A 23,171-nucleotide genomic window follows, 5' to 3' on the forward strand; every position below is an offset into this window, starting at 1 on the left:
AGCCATTGAACCATATGAGTCTCTATGCATATGGCTCTGCCCTATAGACAGCCTCTGCTTTGTAGCATGCCAATATTCTCATGATTTTGTATGAGAGCACTCAGTTTTAGTTTATTTTTTTTATAAGGTGGAAAACAAAAGGTTTGTTATGCAGTGTTGTGATATTTGGAGACAATTAATAGAAGGTAATTAGATGTAATCTGTGTCATTATGTTTGAGACCTGTGTTATTGCTCCTAATTAAGCACAATAAGGGCACAGTGAGTACGTCTGCTCCAGTATGGAGTAATCCCTGCGAAGGAGATGGGGCTGACAACCACCAGGCAGGAAAGCTCAACACACTGGCCTTCATCCTAAAGGGAATGTCCACTCTTGATCAATTTTTTGCTATGTTCAAAAGGGAAAATATTTTGCCTTAAAAGCCATAATATGCTTCAAAAAAAACTTGAAAGCATGCTTCCATTATATTTAATAGAAAACACGTACCATAGTTCACATGGCTGCTGTTTTTAAAATCTCTTCTTTAAAGAGCTTGAGAACATGTTTTGTTTTTGTTTCTTCCCCAAAATACGCTCCAAATTCTCTTGTACGCTATTTGCATGTATGTGGCAGGCGTAAACGCAGTTGAAAATGGCTCGGGTAATCGTAATGCTTGAAATCCGCTCCATGTTGGCTCTGTATTTTTCAGCTTTGAAATTATAATGTGTGAAGATAATTTGGACATCCCCTTGACAATTTGGGAACCATTCTTTTTATAAAAAGCTCAGAATCTCCTGCATATACACAGGTGTGAAAGATATCATTCAGTATACAGAGCTACAGTACAAGCATAATGGGGATGGGGGAGCTGATTACTAAGCTGAATGTGCAGATTCTGGCTCCATTTGAGGCAAAAACTGGCATTGATGCCTTGCGTCACATTTATCATTTATTCTATATACAATGCCCTGACCGTTTTGAAGTGTTTGATATAGGGGGAGTGGTTTTATAAAAGGGACATTACTTCAAATATGCCAAGTTTTGGTGAAAATATTGGTCTTTAGTAAGGTACACTAAATTCTAGAGGTGGGACCCGCACCTATCTGACATTGATGGCATATCCTGGGATGAGAATACCCCTTTAAGCTTGACTTAAAGAAAATGAAAATCTTTAAATATTACATTATTATAAATATATTCTCAAATACCTTTCATTATTTATAATGGCTCGTTTTGTCTAGGGAGCAATCATAAGGGGAAACAAAATGGTCGCTGTCCCATTGGTTCACATAAAACCTGTCCTGATAACACATGAGGACAAGTTACTTTACAACACTGAGGTAAAGAGCTGCCTCATCCTCCTCCTCCTCCTCTCTACTTGTCTGGGATTATGATCCTGAATACAGATAAGAACTTTAGCTGAATCTCTGGGGAGTTCATGAGGAGACATGAAGTACAGAGAGGACGGACAGGACAGACTGTGGTAATGTGTTGCTGTGGTAATGGAGACTGTAAAAAAGTGCTGCTGCTCATTAGCCACACCTCACCCTCCTCTCATCTCTCCATCATGTCCATTCCCACATAGATTCACCTGTATTCAGGATAATGATTCCTGACAAGCAGAGCAGAGAGGAGGATGAGGCAGCACTATGGCCTATCGTGGTGAAGTAACTTGTCCTCCTGTGCGATCAAGTGAATGGGTCCGCAACCGTGATGCGGGTTGATCCGTGTATTGCGGACCCGCCGTATGCGGGGCAACGGCCGTGTGCATGAGCCCTAACTCACTAATCCCCACCCTTCCTGCAGGAAGTGGGACTCGCCTACTCCCCACAGAGAGAAAGGGGGGGTTAGATAGAATGGAACCTTCCATTCTAACTGCAGTTCTGCCATGTTTGCTGCCACCTGCTGGTGAACCAGGCACATTACATGTGAACATAACAGTTGCATAACAGATTAGGAATGCACATGTGGAGGACCTGGAAATAAATACACAAGATGACATGAGGTTAGCCCAATGAAGACAGTAGCAAGGTGCAAAAGTGGTAACACCACTCTGGGGTGTTACATGCACATAACAGAAATTATTTACTAGGCTGTATTGTGTCCCCTCTTATCCTGGCATCCAAAAATATGGACAGAAACCTGAAACATAAAATTGGCCATGCACACTAACGTGTGTACCCGTATTGTGGCCCGCATACAGCAAGTCTGCAATATACAGGCCCCGGCCCTGTGCACTCCATATCACAGATGACTTGAATGGGTCCTCAATCCGCAAGATATGGAGCGGTACAGAGCGTAGGCATGGATCAGGTGCCAACGGAAGCACTATGAAGTGCTTCTGTGGGATTTTGGTCTGCGCCTCAGCACCGCAAACAAATAGAACATTTTTTTTTGCGGTTTGGATGTCTCTTGCGGATCGAGGACCTATTCAAGCGAATGGGTCTGCATCCACAAACAGCGTGCACACGAAAGGTACCCATTCATTGCGGACCGCAATTTGCGGTCCACAGAACGGGAACGGAGCATACATGCTTTTGTACATGAGCCCTTAGTTGTAGGCTTGGAATCTTAAATTGTGAATACAGTTAGTACTGCAATTTAGCTTCATTTTGGAAAGAAAATTGCTTGAGAGTAAAACAGAACAGAAATTGCTTTAAAGTAGAGCAAAGAATAAATATTTTAGACAAAAAAAATAAAATTATATATAACTGCTATGACTTTATTAACTCCTTACTTATCCAGCTGAGATTTGGCTTGTAATTCCTTAAAGAGGTTTTTCGGGAGTTCAGTATTGATGACCTGTCTTCAGGATAGGTCATCAATATATGATTGGTGGAGTTCCGACTCCCGGCAACCTCGCTGATCATCTGTTCTGGTGAGCTCTGCAGCCTGGTCACAGCATACCAAGAATAGCGCCATACGTTATATAGTGGTTGTGCTTTGTACTGAAGCCCAGGCGCCTTCACTTGAATGTGACTGAGCTGCATAATGGCCATGTGACCAGTGAAAGTGACATCACGGGTAGGGATGAGCGAATCGACTTCAGATGAAAAATCAGAAGTCGATTTGCATAAAACTCTGTTAGAATACTGTATGGAGCGAGCGGTAAGATAGCAAGGATCCTTAGAATGGAATGGAATGTCCTAGAAAAGGGACTACCTGCCATAAAAGAGTTTGCCGTGCCACCTTTGATGGCTTTTAGAAGGAATACCAATCTTTGAGATAGACTTGTGAAAATGGACATAGGAGGTGAAAGGAGTGAGAAGAAACAACAGTCTTTGGCCCCACAAAGGATGGGTAATTTCCCCTGTTTGTGGTGTTGCAATTGCGGCAATATCATTAAGGGAGATCCCTTTACACACAACATGTTTTCAAGATTAAAGGACACTATTCGTGTAGATCCAAGGATGTGATATACATGATGCAGTGTCTGTGTAGCCTGATTAATATTGGTGACACAACAATGGAGGTCAGAGAGCGGATCAACAAACATAAGTACCATCAGGAAAAATATGCTTGATAAACCAGTAGCACCATTATTTTTTGGAGAAAGGTTATTTGATTAGTCAATTGAGACTTCGAGTCATAGACTTGGTGGGTAGACTAAGGAGAAGAGGAGACGGAAAGAAAATTTTGGGGGAAAAAGGAGTTGAGATGGATCTTTAATCTGAGATCATCACAACCTCATGGGTTGAATATTAAGTTTAATGTAGGTGGTATCGAGTATTGTTATATTATGTATATCTTTATCAATTTGTAGCCAAATGGAAGTGGTTTTTATCAGCATTGTTTTTATTGTTCACTAGGTGGAGGATACGACTTATTGGAAATCTACTATGCACACTTTAGAAATACATATGCTTATGATTATCTTACAAGTAAGTGCAGACACATATATATTTTAACATCCGTTTCACAGTCCTTTGATTGTCCTTACAAGATCGAGACATTGATTTGCGCGGTGGGTCTGGTCATCATTGATGGTTTGATCATCCGCTGCATGATTATGAGGGTCTCCATGGTAATAGGAAGCCCTCAGGAGGCGGGAGGTGTTGGTTTGATCATGTGAACATGACGCGCGAAGTCACGTGATTGGGAATAGATCACATGATGAGTGCGCGCAATTGTGCGGATGATGTAATGATAGATGGACATGTGCGGTGAAGCCAGGTAGACACGAGCTACATGTGCAGGGTATTGAGAATCCATATGTCAGTATCGCCCACAGGTAATGATATGCCGGTTTTAATAATAAATGTAATACACACTTGATAATTACATCTGATAGGTGGCGTTTTAATTGTTGGGTGTTATGGAACATAAGAAAGGTTTTTGATTGGTGTATAATAATTGGGGAAGTCACTTTTTATGCTTTATAAACTATTATGATTCACTTCATGTTATGCTAGACAAAGACTACTATGTAGTCGAAACGTCGCAATATCTTTCTGGCTACGCTGGACATTTATTCATGGACCCACTGTGAATAAAAGTTCATTTCTGGAGATGCTGCCGTCAAACTTGTCTGTATGCTATCCTGAGGATAGGTCATCAGTATTAAAGTTTGGGGACAGCATATTGGACACTGAAATGCCATATCTGTGGAAAACTTGAAATTTTCATTTCACATGCTCTCCTGCTCATTAATTTTCCCTTCTCCCACGACAGCACCACAGAGCGAGAGGATCCGCCCCAGGGACAGGAAACCTGCAGAATTAAAAGGTGGAGCCTTTCTCCCACCTCAGTGGTTTCCTGTCCCTGGAGTGGGAGACCTGCAGTTTCTCTTTTCAGGTTCTTACCCATAGCAAGGAAGTCCCAGAGATGCTCTGGAGGGATATGAGGTACATACCTGCTGGGGTATATCGTCCATATGTTGGGCTGGCAGGACCCTAGGAGCCAAGGTGGTCCTGAGCTTCCACCTGGCTCTTGCGTCAGGTGCGTGTGCGCTCCTCAATGGGAGTGAGGCCACGCTGAAAGATAAAGGAAATGGAAGCAGCCCCATGTGGGGTGTTGTATTCCTCCTCATGCGGCCAGGACCCAGCAGGGAGTCGGGTCTTCTGGAGCGGCGTTTTCCTATGCATGCGGTCCAGAGGAGGAGATAGCACAAGAAGTGGACGTCCCTTCCAAAAAAAGCGTAGGTTTTACAGCGAATATTTGTGTTATGTGGCTTCAGGGCCTGGTCGGCTGCCTCGTGGCTTTCCTGGCTGTATGCCTTTGATGTTATGTTGGTTTGGCTAAATTCTGATGCCGGTATAGTTGAACTCCTTTGCATCTATGCCTGCTTGGTTGAATGTCTTGTTTTATACCTACGATGCCTGGTGGGCTGTACACCTGTTACGTCTATGCCTGGTCAACTGTACACCTGTAGCATCTATGGCCTGGTCAGCTGAATGCCTGTAGCGTCTGTGCCTGGTCAGCTGACCGCCTGTGTGAGTCTGTGCCTGGTCGAGTGGAGCTGATGGCACTGGGGGAGTAGAGCTGATGGCTATGGGGTGGGGGAGAGCTGATGGCACTAGTGGGAACTGATGCACTTGGGCTGATCGCACAGTGGGGAACGAAGGGTGTTGGCGACTATTGGCAGGGGGTCTTATGAGTTTTTATAAAGGAAAACAGTCTAATTCATTTTTTTCTTAGATTACTCGATTAATCATAAAAAATAAAAAGATAGCATACTCAATTACTAAAATAATTGTTTACTGCAGCCCTAGTACAGCTCCATCATGGATGCCAGATTGCAAGGAAATTTGGACGTCTAAAGTTCTTCTGGTGATGTAACAAAGGGCCTTCAGTGGATCTTCGATCAAAACATCGGTTTCGCAATATATTCTGCTCCAAAGGAATCGGTGTTCAGCAATCACCTTCAGTTTTGATCATTCTTGTCAAGATAAGTACTTCTCTAAAATGTTTTGTTAAATCTATTATGTTAACTTTGTTAAATACTTGATGAGAAACCCATATGAGATTTCTTTTATAAGTTTATGCTGGGTTTTAAGTATAGTGTCTAGTATTAAAATGTCCTAAGTTTGGGGGTTCCCTATGCTTCCATCTGGGTATTCTTGGTTTAAGATTACCTTTCAAGCTCTTTTGATAAGCCCAGGGATCAGAAGGAAAGAGTTTTGCCGCTGCCAGGAGATGCCTTATACGTTACGTAGGGGTAACCTAGGATTGAAGTAAGTCCTCTACGCTTTTGGCATAAATAAAGGTAAGGTGGCCTCAAAGAGTTCACTAGCCAGATGGATTAGGACAGTTATTTCCCTGGCTTACACCTCTCCTGGAAGTTCTCCTGAGAGCACATGCTACTCGTGCAGTCTACCTCTTGGGCTGAAAGGGCTAATGTTTCTATTAAACAAATCTGTAAGGTTTCCATGTGGTCTTCTTCTACCTTCGCTATTGGCTTCAACTGAATCCTGTCTCTGCTCTTCTGTTTGAGAAGAAAGTTCTAGAAGTGGTTACCCACCCTTAAGGAAGAGGTTATCTCTGTGGGAAAAATGGTGATTACATTCACTGGTAATCGGATTGTCCAGACCCCACGCCAGCACCCTTCCTTATTCCCTCCCTCCCTCCCGTTCATGGTTAAGTTGCACAGGGTGTAGAAAAAATAAAATAAAAAAAATTCTATACACACTATTACATACTTGGATAAACTAACCCAGGTTTGAGTCCCTCTCATGCTCTGTAAACCACTGAGATGGGAGAGAGGCTCCACCTTTTTATTCTGCAGGTTTCCTCTCTCTGTGGTGCTGGCGTGGGGTCCGGAAAATTTGATTACTGGTAAGTGTAATCATCATTTTCTGCAAAATGTGGTGTCAAAATGCTCACTCCACTTCCTGAGAAGTGGTTTCCAAAACCGGGTCACTTATTGGGGGTTTTCACTTTACTGGTACCTCACAGGCTTTACAAACGTGATGTAGGACCCAAAAAACATTCTAGCAAAATCTGAGCTCCGAAAGCTAATACAGCAGTTTACATCCCCATTTTCTCTAAGTTTGTGTTTTTTTTTTTTTAAATAAATAAAAAAGGTGAAACATGCAAAATTTGATTCAGTCCATAAAAGGTGAAAACCATGTTCTGAAGGGGTTAAGGTGTTTTCACACGTACGCAATAGCAGAGTCTTCATCGCACAAGCAAAGCACTCTGCTATCTCCAATTCTTGTGATCTAATAGTTCTCTTGCAGATAGGATAAGACTAGTTTCACATCTCCGGCAGGCTGTTGTGTTAAAGAATAAGTGGGGTCCGGCGGAGATAATGGGGTCCAGCGGAGATCTGGCAAAAAGGCTGAGAATCAGCTGGACAGAAACCGCTGCAATCTGTGGATTGTGTCCTGCTGATTCGTGGCATTCTCTGCCAGAACTGGGTGCCGGAGATGTGAAACTAGCCTTTGAAGTAATCAGAATACATCTTTAGTTCTATGTTGTAAGGAAGCAAAATAGGAAAAACACCAAGGCAAGTGGCAATGGCTACATCTTATTTAGCAGAATCAGCTTTACGGCAGCTTCTGCACAGCTTACAGCAGTATGAGGGGCGAGTGTAATGTGAGCGAGTAGAATTGTAGAAATAGTGACCATGATGACCGAGCTGCAGCTGCACACTTCCGCACAGTAATTTGAGCAGAACGCGATCTAAAAAGGTTCTGCACATGACCTAAGAGCACTGCAAAGTTTGTGATTTTTTTTATTATAGGTCCCCTTTAAAAAAAAAAAAATCTGAATGTTGCATGCAGTTGCCACTCACACAATGAAAGGCACAGAAAATATGTAGTACTAACTTGTACTTTTAATTACACGTATATTTAATTTCAAAAAATGAAATGTAACATTACATCAGTGAGAGCTCCCAGCTTAGAGGAGCAGTGCAAACACGTAGACTTAAGGGGATTATTTGGACGCCGTTTACTTGTCGGCACTGGAGAGAACAGTAACACTTTAAGAGGCACAACAACACGAATTAACCTTCAAGGTATGCAAGTCTATAGAACTAAAAAAAAAAAAAAATCCCAGCTAGACAGAAACCACATGCATGGCCATGCTCCGACTACTCCACAGCCGCTATTTCACACATTTGTAGCTTCCAGTACATTGGTCCTCTCCAGTTTTACTAGTGGCTACGTAGGAAGAAATTGGTTTACCTGCATGGGGAATGCGTATTCAACAGCGCTGAACTAAGAGAGTGAGAACTAAAAGCCTTGTTTTAAGTGCTGTAATTTCCAGTGGTTAGTTGCTATTATGTTCTTGTAAAATGCTTTTTGGAGGAGGAAGAAATTGTACCTTTATGCAAAATTGTATTATTCATTGCATGAAAATGATGCTCCTCTGTTTCCTGCAAATTTGGATTTTTAAAAGTGCCAAGTTTGAGAAAAGCTTTAGAAGAAATTCTTTAGTCGTGGAGTGATCTTACACACAGGCAGGTTTTCCCGTAGGGAGCGCCACCTCCACTGCAACAAATGATGCCATTAAAAAGCTTAGGATCGTGAAGTGGTACTCCCCCCCCCCCCCCCCCCCCAAATTCCTTTGCGTAATTAGATACATGTGAATTAAAAGAGTCTTGTTAGGATCCCGCCACATATATAAAAAAGGTACAGGCAGAGAAGGTGTTGGAATAAAAAAGCCCTTTTATATGGCAGCCTCAGTATTTGGTCAGAATGTGGAAGCCAAAACCATTTTCACTCTTGGTTTTGACTTACAAATAGTGGTGCAAAGCACTGACTGTGTGAATGTGGCCTTAGTATTACCTGATAAAGCAGACCACGGCAGCAGTTTCATGTCTGCTTTTATGTCCTATGGCTAGAGAACCTTGTGAGAGCCAAGTCTGGTTTAGTAAAACGTCATAGGTGTCTGTTACATTCGTAATATCGATGCTGAAATAACTCTCCCCTGCTAAATAGCATACTCCATTGGACTACTGACCTAGAGACAGATGGCTGTGCCCCAATGGGTCAATTTCTTGGCAGAAAAACATTCAACAACACACAGCAGATTGCTTGTACAAGTCTTATCTCATTTAGATGGCTGTAATGTGTCTGCAGGCAAGGCCTCATGTACACAAACAGATCCATAGAGTAGTCTGCACCCCGTAATTTTCTCACTCCCATTAATAGTGGACAAGAATAAGACATGTTCTATAATTTGCGGACCCACAGAAATTAATGAGTCAGTGTGCTCGCCGCAAAAAATGTGGTCACGTGCATGAGCCCTTATAGTTCTTATCACAGCGACAAGCCCCGGACACCTCCATTCCAGTGACTACAATCCTATAGTACTCTAAGTTCAGTTAGTTGAACCCTGATGAAGATGGGGCCTTGCCATATGCCCTCCTGTATGAAGCCTTTAAAAAAGTGTATTCCCATCCAAACATGTATGGCATATCCACAGCAGATAGGTGTGGGCCTTGCAGCAGCTGTGACTGAAAAGGTGGCGGCGCAAGCACAGCTCTCACTATTCACTTCTACAGGGGTTTCAAAAGGTCAGAAAAGGACAGTGAACATTCACAGCCATAACCCATCAGTCTTATATTGTTTCTGGTGGAATCACTTGTTGCACCAGTTCTTGGTGAAGGACCACTAACCCTAAAGCTTGCAGCTTAGAAACCCTTGGTGACCAGTATGTAATAGTTACAGAGGTCCACAGAACTTGACATGTAATAGAAGGACTTTTCCCCTCACCCATGCGACTAGGACCTCCCATCTAGGACTGGAAACCTGGAGAGATAAAATGGTTCACACCCCCACACCTCGGTTCAGGTTTTCGGTCCTCCAGATAGGAGGTACCTGAGGAGTTCTGGCTCCTGCCATGATTTTGGTTCTCACTTCGGGAGGTCCGGGTCTACTATAGCATAAAAGGGACCCATCCCTGGCGGCCTCAGTCTCCTTGGGGAGCCGCTGCCTGAGCCTGCTCTTCTTTCTGCCTCCTCCCAAGCCTGTGGGGAGCCGATTTAGCCGTGTTCAGGCAGCTCCCGATCCATTGCAGCAGGATAACCAGCGCGCTTTTGCTGCGTTCTGGCCTCTTCCGGCTGATTGATGTCATCTCCGGGCACCGGGTCGGAAAGGGGTGTGGGCATCCTCCCTCACTGGACTAGGCATTTTTGGGCCTAGGGGTTAAAAGGAGCCGAGGCACGCTTTACAAATCGGCAGCAGGAGAAGGCACCCAGCCTTGTGGCACATAGTGCTGTGCAGGATCTGGGTTTCCACCAGCATGTCGAAACCAGGTGATGCAGGACACGCCGACCCCCTGGAGCCCACAAGCCCGGTATTGGTCCTGAGGAGCAGGGAAGATTGACTCTATGGGTGAGATTTATCCTTTCCTAATTAATTTTGGATGTTATTTTTGCTTTATTGTTATATGTAGCAAAAACACCAAAAAAATCATCCGGAAAGACTAATCAAAGAATGTGGAGGATGTAGAGTAGCTTTAGCTGCCTTTTACATTAAAGCACTATGTCAAGCTTGTATAGATAAGCTGGTTATGGAAGAGTCTCAGAGCTTATCTAAAAATATTAAGGGCTTGGTACAGTCAGAAGTTAAATCTTCTATTAAAGCACTCAAAGTCTCCTGAAAGATCCACCTATAATAAGGACTCTGATTTTGGATTTTTCTGGGGAGGACGAGGAGAGAGAATCCGGCCAGGCCTTATCAGATGATTTCTTCTCTTCAGATGAGGATTCAGCGGAGAGGGCTCTTTTTCCACCAGAAGATACAGAGCCTTTACTTAAAGCCACCGTGCAATTAGAGGATTTAAAAACAGCCTAAATCTATTGCTGACCAGGTTTTTCAGGGGCTTGGTCCTAAAATCCGTAGAGTTTTCCCAGTTCTTAAAAATATGGAAGCCCTTATCAGAAAAAAAATAAATGGAAAAATCCTGATAGAAAATTTTTCATTCCTAATTCTGTAAAAAGAAAATATCCTTTTGGAATATTCGGTAGCGGGCGTCAGGGACAGAGCCCCCACAGTGGATGCTCCGGTAGCTAAAATAGCCCAAAAAAAATAAAAAATCGGCTGTACCTTTCGATGAGTTAGGCTGCTATGGAGATCCTCTAGATAAAAAGGCAGATGTTTATCTTAAACAGGCTTGGGAGTCTGCTTCAACAAGTCTTAGACTGGCCATTGCCGCCTCTTGGGTTTTCAGGTCCTTAAGGCTTTGGTTAGATCCACTGGAGGTTCATATTAAAGGAGAAAGTTCCCTCCTACTTTTGCTAAAACCGCAAATTTCAAATTTTGTATGGAGACGATAAAATCAACTATGGATCTAGTCTTCCAGGATTGCAAGCTTGGATCTGGAAGATGCATATTATAAATTCTTCTGGTCCACTTTGAAAAATCTAGGATAGAAAATAAACTGGAAAAAAATAAATAAAAAAAAATCATACCAGATTCCCTTCGGGTTTGCATTTTCTTAGGAATTCAGCTGGACTCATCTGCAAAGTAGTTTTCTTCAGCTTCCAAGGAAGGAGTCGATCAGGGAGCAAGTATGGTCAGTCTTCCTTTCTTACCAGTATACTTTCAGGGAAGCAATGGCGGCACTCGGGCAGATGACATCAGCAATTCCAGCAGTACCTTATGCACATATCCCCTCCAGAGAGCTTCAGGCAAACATTTTAAAATCATGGGACGGCTCTCCTTATTTCTTGGAGCAGAATTTCCACCTTTCCTCAAAGACAAGACTCTCCCTGTTGTAGTGGACAATTCCGGAGAATCTATCCACAGGGGTTCCATGGACGTTTCTGGACCCAGCTATAATTACCACAGACGCCAGCCCTTGGGGTTGGGGGGCCCACTCCCAAAACAGGTGAACACGAGAAAAGCATCCCCCAATTTCAAGGAGTTAAAGGCAGCAGAAATGGCACTGAAGTTGGCTTTACCAGAGGTAAAACACAGGAAGATTGTCTTTTATTCAGACAATTCTACAACAGCGGCCTACATAAACTTTCAAGGGGGAACGAGAGTCCCTTCCCTTTTACTTCAATGCCAGAAAATCTTTCATATAGTGGAGGAGAGAAGGCTTTTTCTGTCAGCAGTGCATCTGAAGGGGAAGGAGAACGTCATAGCAGACTTTCTAAGTCGAGTCCCCTTAACAAGGGGAATGGTGTCTAAAAAGACATTTTTTTGCTAATAGTCCAGTGATACGGTCTTCCCACAGTGAACTTTTTTGCCTTAAGAGCCAACAGAAACGTAGAGAGGTTCTTCTCCCTCAACCATTTGGACAGCCCGTTAGCAATAGACGGGTTAGCACAGGACTGGAGCCAGGAATTAGGGTATGCCTTCCCTCCATGTTGCCTTATTCCCCAGGTATTGAAGAAAATAGAAAGAGGAGGGCCTCGGTTATCCCGATAGCTCCAATGTGGCCAAAGAGGTCCTGGTACTCCAGTCTGCTAAGGATGGCAGTAGAGCCTCTGTGGACTCTTCCGTTGAAGGAGGATCTCCTTTACCAGGTTCCCCTAGTCCATCCCAACCCTTCCCAACACCTTTCGGTGTGGATTTTGAAAGGGAAGTTTGGTCTAGAAGGGGACTACCTGCCAATGTAGTTTCCACTATGCTGAAGAGTAGGAAGTAGGAATAAAATATAACAAAGTTTGGAATGTTTTTTCAGCCTTCTTAGGACACAGCCCAGACCCCTGTAAGTCTCTCGAAATACCAAAAATACTAGAGTTTTTGCAAGCAGGGCTAGACAGAAATCTTAAAGCATCTACACTAAAAGTCCAGGTAGCTGCTTTGAGTTATTTCTTTGATTCCAGATTAGCAGATCATCCATGGATTAAAAGATTCTTGTCGGCAGCATCAAGAATGCACCTTTCTTTAAGGCTGGGGTCACACTTGAGCGTTTTACAGCGCGTTCAAACGCGCTGTAAAACGCTCAACACATGAAAACCAATGCTTCCCTATGGCCCTGGTTCTCACTTGAGCGTTTTACAGCGCGTTTGAACGCGCTGAAAAACGCTCAAACAAGTTCTTGAGCTTCTTTGGGGCGTTTTGACGCGCGTTTGTGGCCATAGGACACTGCAGTCAATCACACAAACGCGCGTCAAACGCGCGTTTACTATTGCATAAAACCGCGCGACAAAAACGCATGTTAAACGCGCATATCAAATACGCTCAGGTCTGAACCCAGCCTAAGACCCTTGTCTCCCCCTGGGATTTAAATACTGTCCTTTCGGCCCTATCTCAAAAGCCATTTCAACTGTTAACTGAGATTTCTATTAAAATGCTTACTTTCAAAATGGCCTTCCTTTTAGCTAGAACATCTGCTAGACGGGTTTCAGAAATTCAGGCTCTCTGCTTTCCCTCCCTATACTACCATTTTAGAAGACAAGGTGATTATGAGACCACTTCCATTTTTTCAGCATAAGGTAGTCTCAGATTTTCATAGAAGTCAGGATGTGATTCTACCCTCCTTCTGCCCAAATCCAACTAATCTGTTGGAAGAAAAATTCCATTGTCTTGACGTCAGAAGGTGTTAAATTTTTTACCTAGACTCCTCATCATCTTTGAGAATAGACGAGAAACTCAGTTTTTGGGTAGAGCTAGAGGTCGCAAAGCCTCTACTAGAGTGTTATAGCTAGATGGGTTAAAAAATTTCTCGGGCTTATTCTTCCCTTAGCCTAACTCCCCCTTCGGGCTCATTCCACTAGGGCTGTGGTGGCCTCTTGGGCGGAGAAAGCGGATGCATCTCTGACCCAGATATGCAGAGCTGCTACTTGGAGCTCTCCCCATACCTTTTTTAGACATTACAGACTGCATCTTGACAGATGCAGCCTTTGGGAGAAAAGTGTTACAAGCTGTAGTCTCTCCCTAAATTCTTTATCTTCTAGTTTATTCTCGCATGGGTGTCATCATGGGTGAGGGTTTTTCATGAAACCCATGACGGCACCCCAAAAAATAATTTTATATATAATATGCAGTAGCTGCAGAAGGTATATAACTTAACAGATTGGTTCTCTCCTTTGCCACTGTGTGTCAGTTTCTGTTTACAACCTTCCTTTTCTTGGTGGTTGGCACGCCTCCGGAGGTCCGTTTATTAGAATCACTGAGGTGTGGTGGGGGTGTGAACTATTTTATCTTTCAAGGTTTCTTGTCCTGGATGGGAGGTCCTAGTCACATGGGTGCCGTCATGGGTTTCAAGAAAAACAATTACCGGTAAGAGAAATTATTGTTTTCTGGACTTGTCCGTAATCATATTGGAGCAAACACTCCAGGTAGCACGACCCAAGACTGCACGGAGCTGCATAGAAAATGTAGGCAGGATAGGCTGCAGAGTCCCTTTTATATATTAAAAAAAAAAGTTTACATTCTAGTTTTTGTTCTGCCTGAACTGTAGGCAACAGACATCCGTGCACACCATCCCCATTTTGCTTCATGACAGGGCTTATGGAGTCATACATGGAAACAAACCGCTTATTAGCAGCACTGTTTAAACATTTTCTAGTAAAAAGGATCAGAATTTTAAGAGATGTTAAACAGTTCTGAGCTTGTGTGATCTGCTTATGAATAAACCTACTCTTTGGTAACCTAGAGCAGCGATTCCAAACTCAAGTCCCCCAAACCGGTCATGCTTTTAGTTCATCCCTAGTACGGAACATGTCATGATATGACAATGGTTTGATCAGATGTCTCTATGGGAAGTCCTCAAAATCACAACCTGATAGCGGTACTTGAGAACCCCTGAACTATAGCACTTAAAGGTGTATTTCTGTTAAGACAAGTTATCCCCTATAAACTGCTTGGTGGAGGGGTTCCAGCAGTTGCACACCCACCAAAAACCTCTATGAATGTAGTGACCGGTCAAGCACACACACAGCTCCTCCAGTCATCTCAGAGGGTGCCGAGACAGCCGACTACAGCACTCATCTATCTCCACCAGATAACAGACTAGGAATGAAGCATGCTTGATCTGCTGCTCCATTCATATAAGGCTCTCATTCTTGTCATCAGTAAAGGTTTCAGCAGGCGTATCCCCACCAATTTAACAATTATCCTCTATCCATCATATCTGAAAAAAACTTGTTCTAGCTTGAATACCCCTTTAAAGGAGTTGGCCACTTTATGGCTAAGGCTACTTTCACATTAGCGTTTTTTTGCGGATCAGTCATGGATCTGCAAAAATGCGTCCGTCACCATAATACAACCGCATGCATCAGTCATGAACGGATCCGGTTGTATTAGGTCTTCTATAGCCATGACAGATCCATCATGAACAACATTGAAAGTCAATGGGGGACGGATCCGTTTTCTATTGTGTCAGAGAAAACGTATCCGTCCCTATTGACTTGCATTGTGTGCCAGGACGGATCCGTCTTACTCCGCACCACATGGCGGACAGTAAAACGCTGCAGGCAGTATTTTGGTGTCCGCCTCCAGAGCGGAATGGTGACTGAACGGAGGCAAACTGATTCATTCTGAGCAGATCCTTTTCCATTCAGAATGCATTAGGGCAAAACTGATCCGTTTTGGACTGCTCACAAGAGCCCTGAAACGGATCTCACAAACGGAAAGCCAAAACGCCAGTGTGAAAGTAGCCTAAGAAATGTGTGATGCAGATAATTAGGTGCAACTTACCATCACACTCTCTTTCTACAATGTTTTTGGTAGTGCTTGAGCAACATCCTCTTGTTCTGCAAGCCTTTCCCTGTGTCTGCACCACGCTCCTATCATTAATATGGCAGCAAAAGGAGGGGTATGGGACCAGACGCATCTTCCAGCCTCCTCAACTGAAATACAATGCACCTGCACAGCTCCTGAATGTCGGAATGTAACACAAGAGCAATGGAGAAGACTGGATGACATGTCTGGTCACATGCCACCATCTTGTGGACAGGAGGAATGGCTTGCTGGTCAATGTGATATTGCTTTACCAATGCTGAAAACAGCATAGAACTGCAAGAAAGGTCATATTTATCTATAGCACATATTTTTTTTAACATCACTTCTATTTAGAGATCCAGAACTTAATCTTGACTGCAGATCAACAAGCTCTTGGGAAGATTACTTCTTATGAATAAGGGATAACCAAACAGACATTTCTTTAAGGTCATATCGGATGTCCACCTGCTCATGGAAAAAGTCAAATCTTCACATCATTGCAAGTACACATCAAAACCCATTATGGAGATTCCTATGATCCAGTAACCCAGTTCTTGTTCAAATAGAAAAGAAAAAAAAAAGAAAAAATCTTGAAGGTCATGAAGCTTCCTTCTACCATGCAACTGTTCCCTAATTGATAATGTTGAAGTTCATCAACGTTCTTGGAGGGAAGTATCGGTAATAGCCGTTGCACAAGAACCTCACTGAACACTTCATACAGGACGTAAAATAGTTTGTGTTCCTGTTGGTGATGCCAGCATTCATGTTTCCTTGCAGATGTCCACCACACGTTCTCTTGAAGCTGTGGAGGCAGCACCTAGTACAACCAGAGCATCAGGAGAGACTCAACAAGGCACTGATGGCCTTGTAAGAGATTTAAAGAGTTTGAGTTTTGCTCGGTAGTAGTACCTGGTATTTGAGATGCTGCTGCTTAGTTGGCATGAAGCCTCACGTTGTCCCAACAGCTGTGGTCTTCAATTCTGGCTTGTGGAGATAAGGCAGGGCATTCACACCCCTATTATGCATAGTCCATCTGTGGCGCAGTGCACGCAGGTTTCCTTTCTGGACTGGCTCTAGTCTCACTGCTGCAGTCCTGAGGTCGGGAGGATATGTAATCCCTCACTTTGATCTCCATGTTTCTGGCACGGAGTGTTGCTAGGTGTAGCTTCTCTAGGAAATCTGGCATCCCTGTGGAAGGCAAGAGAGTGTTAGTGGAGTACTTGCAAATATCTTGCATCACACCAGAGGCTGCACTACATTTTTTTTATGGAAGAGTAAAAATAATTATTTTAGCATTTTTAGCTCCGGGACTGTTTTTTCTGCCCGTAATTTTTATTTTGGGGTGGTAACAGAATGTTACTGTTATTCTATGGGTCTGTAGTAAGGTTGTGGCCAGTGGCGTACAGCCCATATAGGCAGACCAGGCAGCTGCTACGCCCGGAGCGCATGGAAGGCCCTGCCTTCTACATCTGTATCATGTACTATGATCGCTGCCTAGTACTAGTTATATGGGGCAATGAGGCACTTGTCTTCCATCCCGGGACCTGCTTTCCCTCTGTTCAGGTAGTAAGGTGTACGGGCCCCTTCATCCTCCCTCCCCTATATAAAAGACTCTATAGGACCTGTTACTGTGTCACGCTCAGGTTGGTTCAGTTGTTATGACAACCACGACGCTTGGTTGGTTGTCACGTTCCTTTCCGCCAATCACAACGAGCCTGACCGCCCTGGCCCCATATTTTCAGTCAGCAGCTAATCTCCGCCCGCGGGTTTCTAATCTAGACTTTCATTGGCTAAGGGGAGGGGACTCATTGGGCCACTCGTCTAATCAGTGAGCTCGTTTTGGTCTCATTCTGTAACACGTGTAGACCCAGAAGTAGGAAACCTTGAGCGCGTGTGTGCTGCCCGGTATCCCGATGTTACTTGTGTTGGGGACTATTGACTTGGTCTGCAAGCTGTGACTGTTGTTGTGGGCTGCAGTTCAGGGTTTGCTGAGAGTTGCAGTCCTCCCAGTAAGTTCAGCCAGAAAACTGCTGGACTAGGTACAAGGTACTAAAAACTGATGCAATGGAAAACTAACTTAGCTAACTGACTATTACCCAGAACATGCACACCTATTGGAATGTGCATGCAGAGACCTTGAGCAATTTCATGAGGGCAATATTCCCTATAGCCCCCCCACCCCCCTCCATGAACTGTGCCTGTGTGCTGCTTATAGTGGACAGTGCCCTCAGACAATGAATGGGACCAAACAGAAGCGTTTTTTTACCGGTATTGAGACTCTATGACGGACCTCAATACCGGAAACCTCAAAACCGCTTTAACTACTGCGCATGCTCCGGCGAACGGATGGTTTTGCGCACAGTCGCGGGATCTCGGCCGGACCTTAGGATGCAGAGAGTGGCAGTGCGTGTTATAGTCCGAATGTTAATGAGCGCTTCCATTATGGAAGCAGTCATCAGCATGTGGAAGGCATGGTGAGGTGAGGGCAGTGTTGTGCTGGCTTCCCTGGTCGTCTTCTGGGTCTCGCTGTGCACTGGGTCCTGACCGTGCACAGTGTCAGGACATAGTGCACGTAGGCGTGCACTGTGACTTGATGCTGTGCGCCGTCAGGTCACAGTATTTGGAGACCTGGAAGAAGCAATGTAAGGAGTGGTGATCCTGGATCTGCAGCGCCATCTGGGGCAGACGGGGTAATTTTATTTATTTATTTTTGTAACGTCTGATTTGAGATCTGATGGGGGATAGATCTGATTCTGATGAGGGCTGGGGGGTCCAATCTGAGGATGATTGGGTCTGATCTGAAGCTAATGGAGGCTGGGGTTCGATCTGAAGCTAAATACTCCAGACAAACTATGTGCTGCTGTATTCCTTCTGCACTCCTGGTAGCTTTTGTGATGCTCTGACCTGTTCAGTACTATGTGGCCCTTACACAGGGCAGTATACTCTGCTGACAGATATGCTTTAATACACTTACCGCTGGACACCATCCAATTCACACAGTAGCGAGGAAACGCGGTCTGCGGGTTGTCACTGTAGGTCAGCATGTAATCAAAGCCGTTCTACAGAGGGAAGGACACTGTTAGTGGCAAGAGTGGATTTACACTTATGAGTAAGCATGCTCCTATACTGACTGCAGGTAACGGCTATATACAGTCAGCAAAAAAACTGTATATAGTGCAAAAATACTGTTACATAGTTAATACGGTTGAAAAAAGACATAGGTCCATCAAGTTCAACCAAGGGATAGGTGGGGACGCGAATCCCAGAAGGAAGTGAGACTCAGATTTCTACACGTTTTCATAAGCATTAATGTTTTAAGAATTCGTCTAAACCCTTTTTGAAACTGTCCACTGTTCCTCAGGACGTGGTCACAGCAGAAAGTCTATTCCACAGATTTACAGTTCTTACAGTAAAGAAGCTTTGACACTTCTGGAGACTGAACTTTTTCTTCTCCAGTCGGAGGCAGTGCCCCCTTGTCTTTTGAGGGCATTTTACATGGAAAAGTTTTTCACCATATTTTTGGTTTGGCCCATTTATATATTTGTATAGGTTAATCATGTCCCCCCTTAGACGTCTCTTCTCAAGACTAAATAAATGCAATTCTTTTAATCTTTCTTCATAACTAAGACCCTCCATGCCCCTTATCAGTTTAGTTGCTCTCCTCTGTACTTTTTCCAGCTGTAGTGCGTCCTTTCTATGGACTGGTGCCCAGAACTGGACTGCGTATTCCAGATGAGGCCGCACCAACGCTTTGTAAAGTGGTAGTATTACATCCCTGCCCGCTAGTCCATGCCTCGTTTAATGCATGACAATATCCTGGTGGCCTTAGAAGCAGCTGATTGACATTGTATGCTGTAATTTAATCTAACATCCACAAGGACACCCAAATCCTTCTCTATAAGTGACTCCCCCAGTGTTACATCACCTAGGACACAGTCTATAGGATATATAGGATATAGTATTTATGTGGGAAAATCTCCATGTGTCTGTATAAAATCAGATGTACACAAGGTGCACTCCAGGCACCATTCTACAAATCTGTAAGGAGTCTGTGTGCACGAGCCTAAAGTTCATGTGTAGCTTAATGTTAAAGAGGACCTTCCATGGGATTTTTGTTTAAACCTACTAGCAGCGGACCACTCGACAGTCAGGGAAAAGATGAGATGCTTTCGTAAGATGTTGAGCGAGTCTAGTACTCGCTTACAAGCCTGTTTTCATGAAATTTACCAAATCTTGCAAAAACAACTCCCCTCCTCACTGGCTATGAAGCGGTCTGCTGCGACTGGACAGCGTCACATCCAGGGAGAAGGAGACTGAGGAGAGCTGCGATCTCCTCTTCCCTGTACTGATTGTCCTTAATATCATACGTGGCGCTAAAAAACAAATGGGTGCATAGTGACACAACGGAGGGGTCCGTCATAAAAAAATAAAGGTTTAGCATCTGCAGCAAGCGGACTACTTCATAAGGCAGTAGATTTAAAAAAAATCCCATTAAAGGTCCTTTTAATGAGAATATATGTATTTTACTAATTAAACCCAGACAGTGAAACATGGAGATAACTCGTTGACTTCCAACGGGGATGAATTGTGGGCATGTTCTGTGACCTGTGCACAGATGATTCTGCAGGGAGGGAGAGTATATGAGCTGTGACCATCTCCAACTGTGAATAGTGGATCCTGTGTACCAGTCCGTCATCTGTTATTGTAATCATGCCTGTTATTATACTGAGATGGCTGCTGAGAAGTGATCTCTTCAGAACAGGAAATGTCAGCCTATCACAAGGCCCAGAATAAAAATTGCCATTTCTACGCTACTTTCCCGAAAAGGGGGCATGGTGGGGCCAGCGGGACCAGAGAATTCATCTTCATAACCATAAATTAAATTAAGCACATCCTCCGGCAGCGCAGGATATGTCAGACTGGCATAAAATGGTGATCTCTGATAAATTCCAACCTTCATGGATGATATTTCATTTACATGAATACTGGGAAAATGATACTGACCAAAGCAAGGAATCTATACAGAGTAAATGCAGCACACATACCTCATCAAAGGACGAGTGTGGCCTGATCACCATCTGGGACTGGTAGTTCCGTACTCGTACATAGTTAGGAGATTCGGGCACCTCAGGATGTTCCACCGCCCTATGAGAGACAACAGAAATGGGAGCTTAACAGACATTGTATTAGAACAGAAAGAAAACCCTATTATATGGGTAATATTTTTTCGTAGCCACATCACTTTTGACCATGGCCGTGTCTGCTATTGAAGCTTAGTCCCATGCAAGTGACAAGAGAGGCACCATTTTAGGGGAGGGGGATATTTTTTTTTTCTCTCTCATACAACTCCTAAATACTGTATTTTTTGCCCTACAAGAGGCACTTTTTTGCCACCCAAAGTGGGGGGGGGGGGGGGGGGGGAAGTGTCAGTGCGTCTTATGGGGTGAATACTAATGATCTATGCCAGACCCCATTATAGTTAAAGGGGTATTCCCATTTCAGACAATGGGGGCATATCGCTAGGATATGCCCCCATTGTCTGATAGGTGTGGGTCCCACCTCTGTGACCCGCACCTACAATGAGAACGGAACGGGGAAATGAACGGAAGGCGCACTGCGCATGCGCAGCCGCCCTCCATTCATTTTTTATTGGGCCTCCGAAAATAGCCGAGCGCTGGCTCAGCTATTTCCGTCTGCCCCATAAAAAAAGAATGGGAGCAGGGGCCGCGCGTGCGTGGTGTACTCCCATTCACTTCTAAGGGAGCAGCGCTTGGTGGTGGATGGACCCCGGGAAATCCTAGTTGTAGGTGCGGGTCCAAGCGGTGGGACCCGCATGTATCAGACAATGGGGGCATATCCTAGCGATATGCCCCCATTGTCTGAGATGGAAATACCCCTTTAATGGGTACGGCAGGAATCTGGCAGTGCCAGATCTGGGTAATTCCAGCAGGCTGTTCCGACAGAGAATACACGCCGCAAAATGTGAAACTAGCCTAACAGCCATTTTTTGCTGTGTTAGCCGATTAAACAGAAGGTTTGTATCAAAGTTCATTTTAGGACTAAACTTAAAGTGCATTCTCAGAATTAATACTGGTAAATACAATAGTGGCAATATAATTACCGAGACACCAAAACCATGAGGTTGTTCTCCTGGTCAACGTGATACTTTCGGACGTAAACATAATCCCGGGAATACATTGGATACTGTGAAGGGGGTGAAAATTAAAATGTTACTGATTGATTGTTTCCCTATGCCATCTCCAATGTACATATATAACCACTGTGCCCGGTGGACGACCTCAACTGCTGAAACACTTCCATATCTCTATATATATAGTGAGCTGGAGGTCTTCAGCTGTTCAGTTATGAAGCCAGATGGCAAGAGAAGCTTTCATTACACAGCATAGACATTTCAAGAACAACTGTAACAAGATTATAGAAAGCTTAATGTTTTATCGTTTTTGTTTTTTTTTTGTTTGTTTTTTCAATTAAATATACTACATCCAGAATATTTTTATTTATTTTTTACTGTATATACACACTATATACACTACACTAACTATATAGTTAGGGATATTTGGCTTGTGGGTGAAATATCAGTATGAACCTAAAATGCCCTCTAACCTTTACAGGTGAACTTAATGTGACCTTCTCTAAACTATTGAAGGCACATGTCCAACTGTTCTGTTTCAGTACTTTTTGCACAACTTGCTGTTCTCTAACAAGGAGCTTAATGGCAAAATTTACAACAGGTGTTTGATCCATGAATCACCCAATAGATTTCCTGGTTCAATTAGAACTGGCATTTAAACAGTCCTCCTCTCATGCCGTTTTACATTTTGACATCATGAGACCAAGACGACACCTAAAAATTGAACAACAGTACCTCGCCATTGTGAGGCTTCAAGCAGGATGTGGCCACTCAGCTTAGAGTGCCATAGAGTGTCATCAGCACATTTTAGGGAGGTGAGAGGCACCCAAGTGTCACATCAGACCATGCAAAACTGTTTACATCAGCGTGGTCTGCAGAATTCGCAATAACGCCTGTACAAGCATCATAGACGCCTGTTCAGGCCATTTTACTCCCTGGAAAAAGACTCATGCGTATTTTTACCCATGTTCTTTTTCTAGTAAGGAGCGCTGTATCAGAAGCTGCAAGGAGGGCACACATGAAGCCCCACCCCTCTCCCGAAAAGAGCCACCCTTGAAGGACATCTCTCTCACCAGGAGCAGCTCCAGACTACATTGTGGTTACAGGACCTGTGGTGAGGTCACATCATGTGATCAGCCATGTGTGTGGGAGGAGTCAGGGGGACACAGGCTCCATGTAGGACTGTGCTGGTGGAGAATGCAGAGGTCATTTATGTATGGAAGGTGTGCAGGGCTATTTCAGTGTAACCAGTCTATTGTACAGTTTTCTGTGTGTAATGTGCACACAGTAGTTCTATCTGTGTAATGGACATGTGGCAGAGCTGTGTGTGCGCAACGTGTATGTAGTAAACGATCTGTGTAATGGGCATGTGGTGGTGCCGCGTATGGCAGCGTCAGGTGGGCGCCGCGTATGGCAGTAGTGGTCTTATGTTTAGTGTAAGATGTTGGATAAATGTAAAATTTCGGCATGGGA

The 23,171-nt window shown here is 44.0% G+C and overlaps 1 protein-coding gene across 2 annotated transcripts in view; it reads right to left on the reverse strand.

The window, feature by feature from the left end:
- Window positions 1-714: 714 nt before the first annotated feature.
- Window positions 715-23,171, reverse strand: part of STARD7 (StAR related lipid transfer domain containing 7) — a 39,744-nt gene continuing 17,287 nt past the window's right edge. The window contains exons 5-9 of one of the 2 annotated variants that reach the window (XR_005775642.1): window positions 21,669-21,751; window positions 20,593-20,692; window positions 18,522-18,606; window positions 15,742-16,735; window positions 715-726 (exon numbers count right to left, since the gene is read on the reverse strand). Coding sequence is in view for 1 of the 2 variants with exons in the window: in XM_040414488.1 (XP_040270422.1) it covers window positions 16,566-16,735; window positions 18,522-18,606; window positions 20,593-20,692; window positions 21,669-21,751 (438 nt within the window). In the remaining variant the exon portion in view is untranslated. Of the gene's footprint in view, window positions 727-15,441; window positions 16,736-18,521; window positions 18,607-20,592; window positions 20,693-21,668; window positions 21,752-23,171 lie in introns of those variants that run through there. The other variant, XM_040414488.1, reaches the window with a different exon arrangement.

The sequence above is a fragment of the Bufo bufo genome, chromosome 1, assembly GCF_905171765.1.
Source record: "Bufo bufo chromosome 1, aBufBuf1.1, whole genome shotgun sequence".
In the NCBI taxonomy this organism is placed as follows: Eukaryota; Metazoa; Chordata; class Amphibia; order Anura; family Bufonidae; genus Bufo; species Bufo bufo.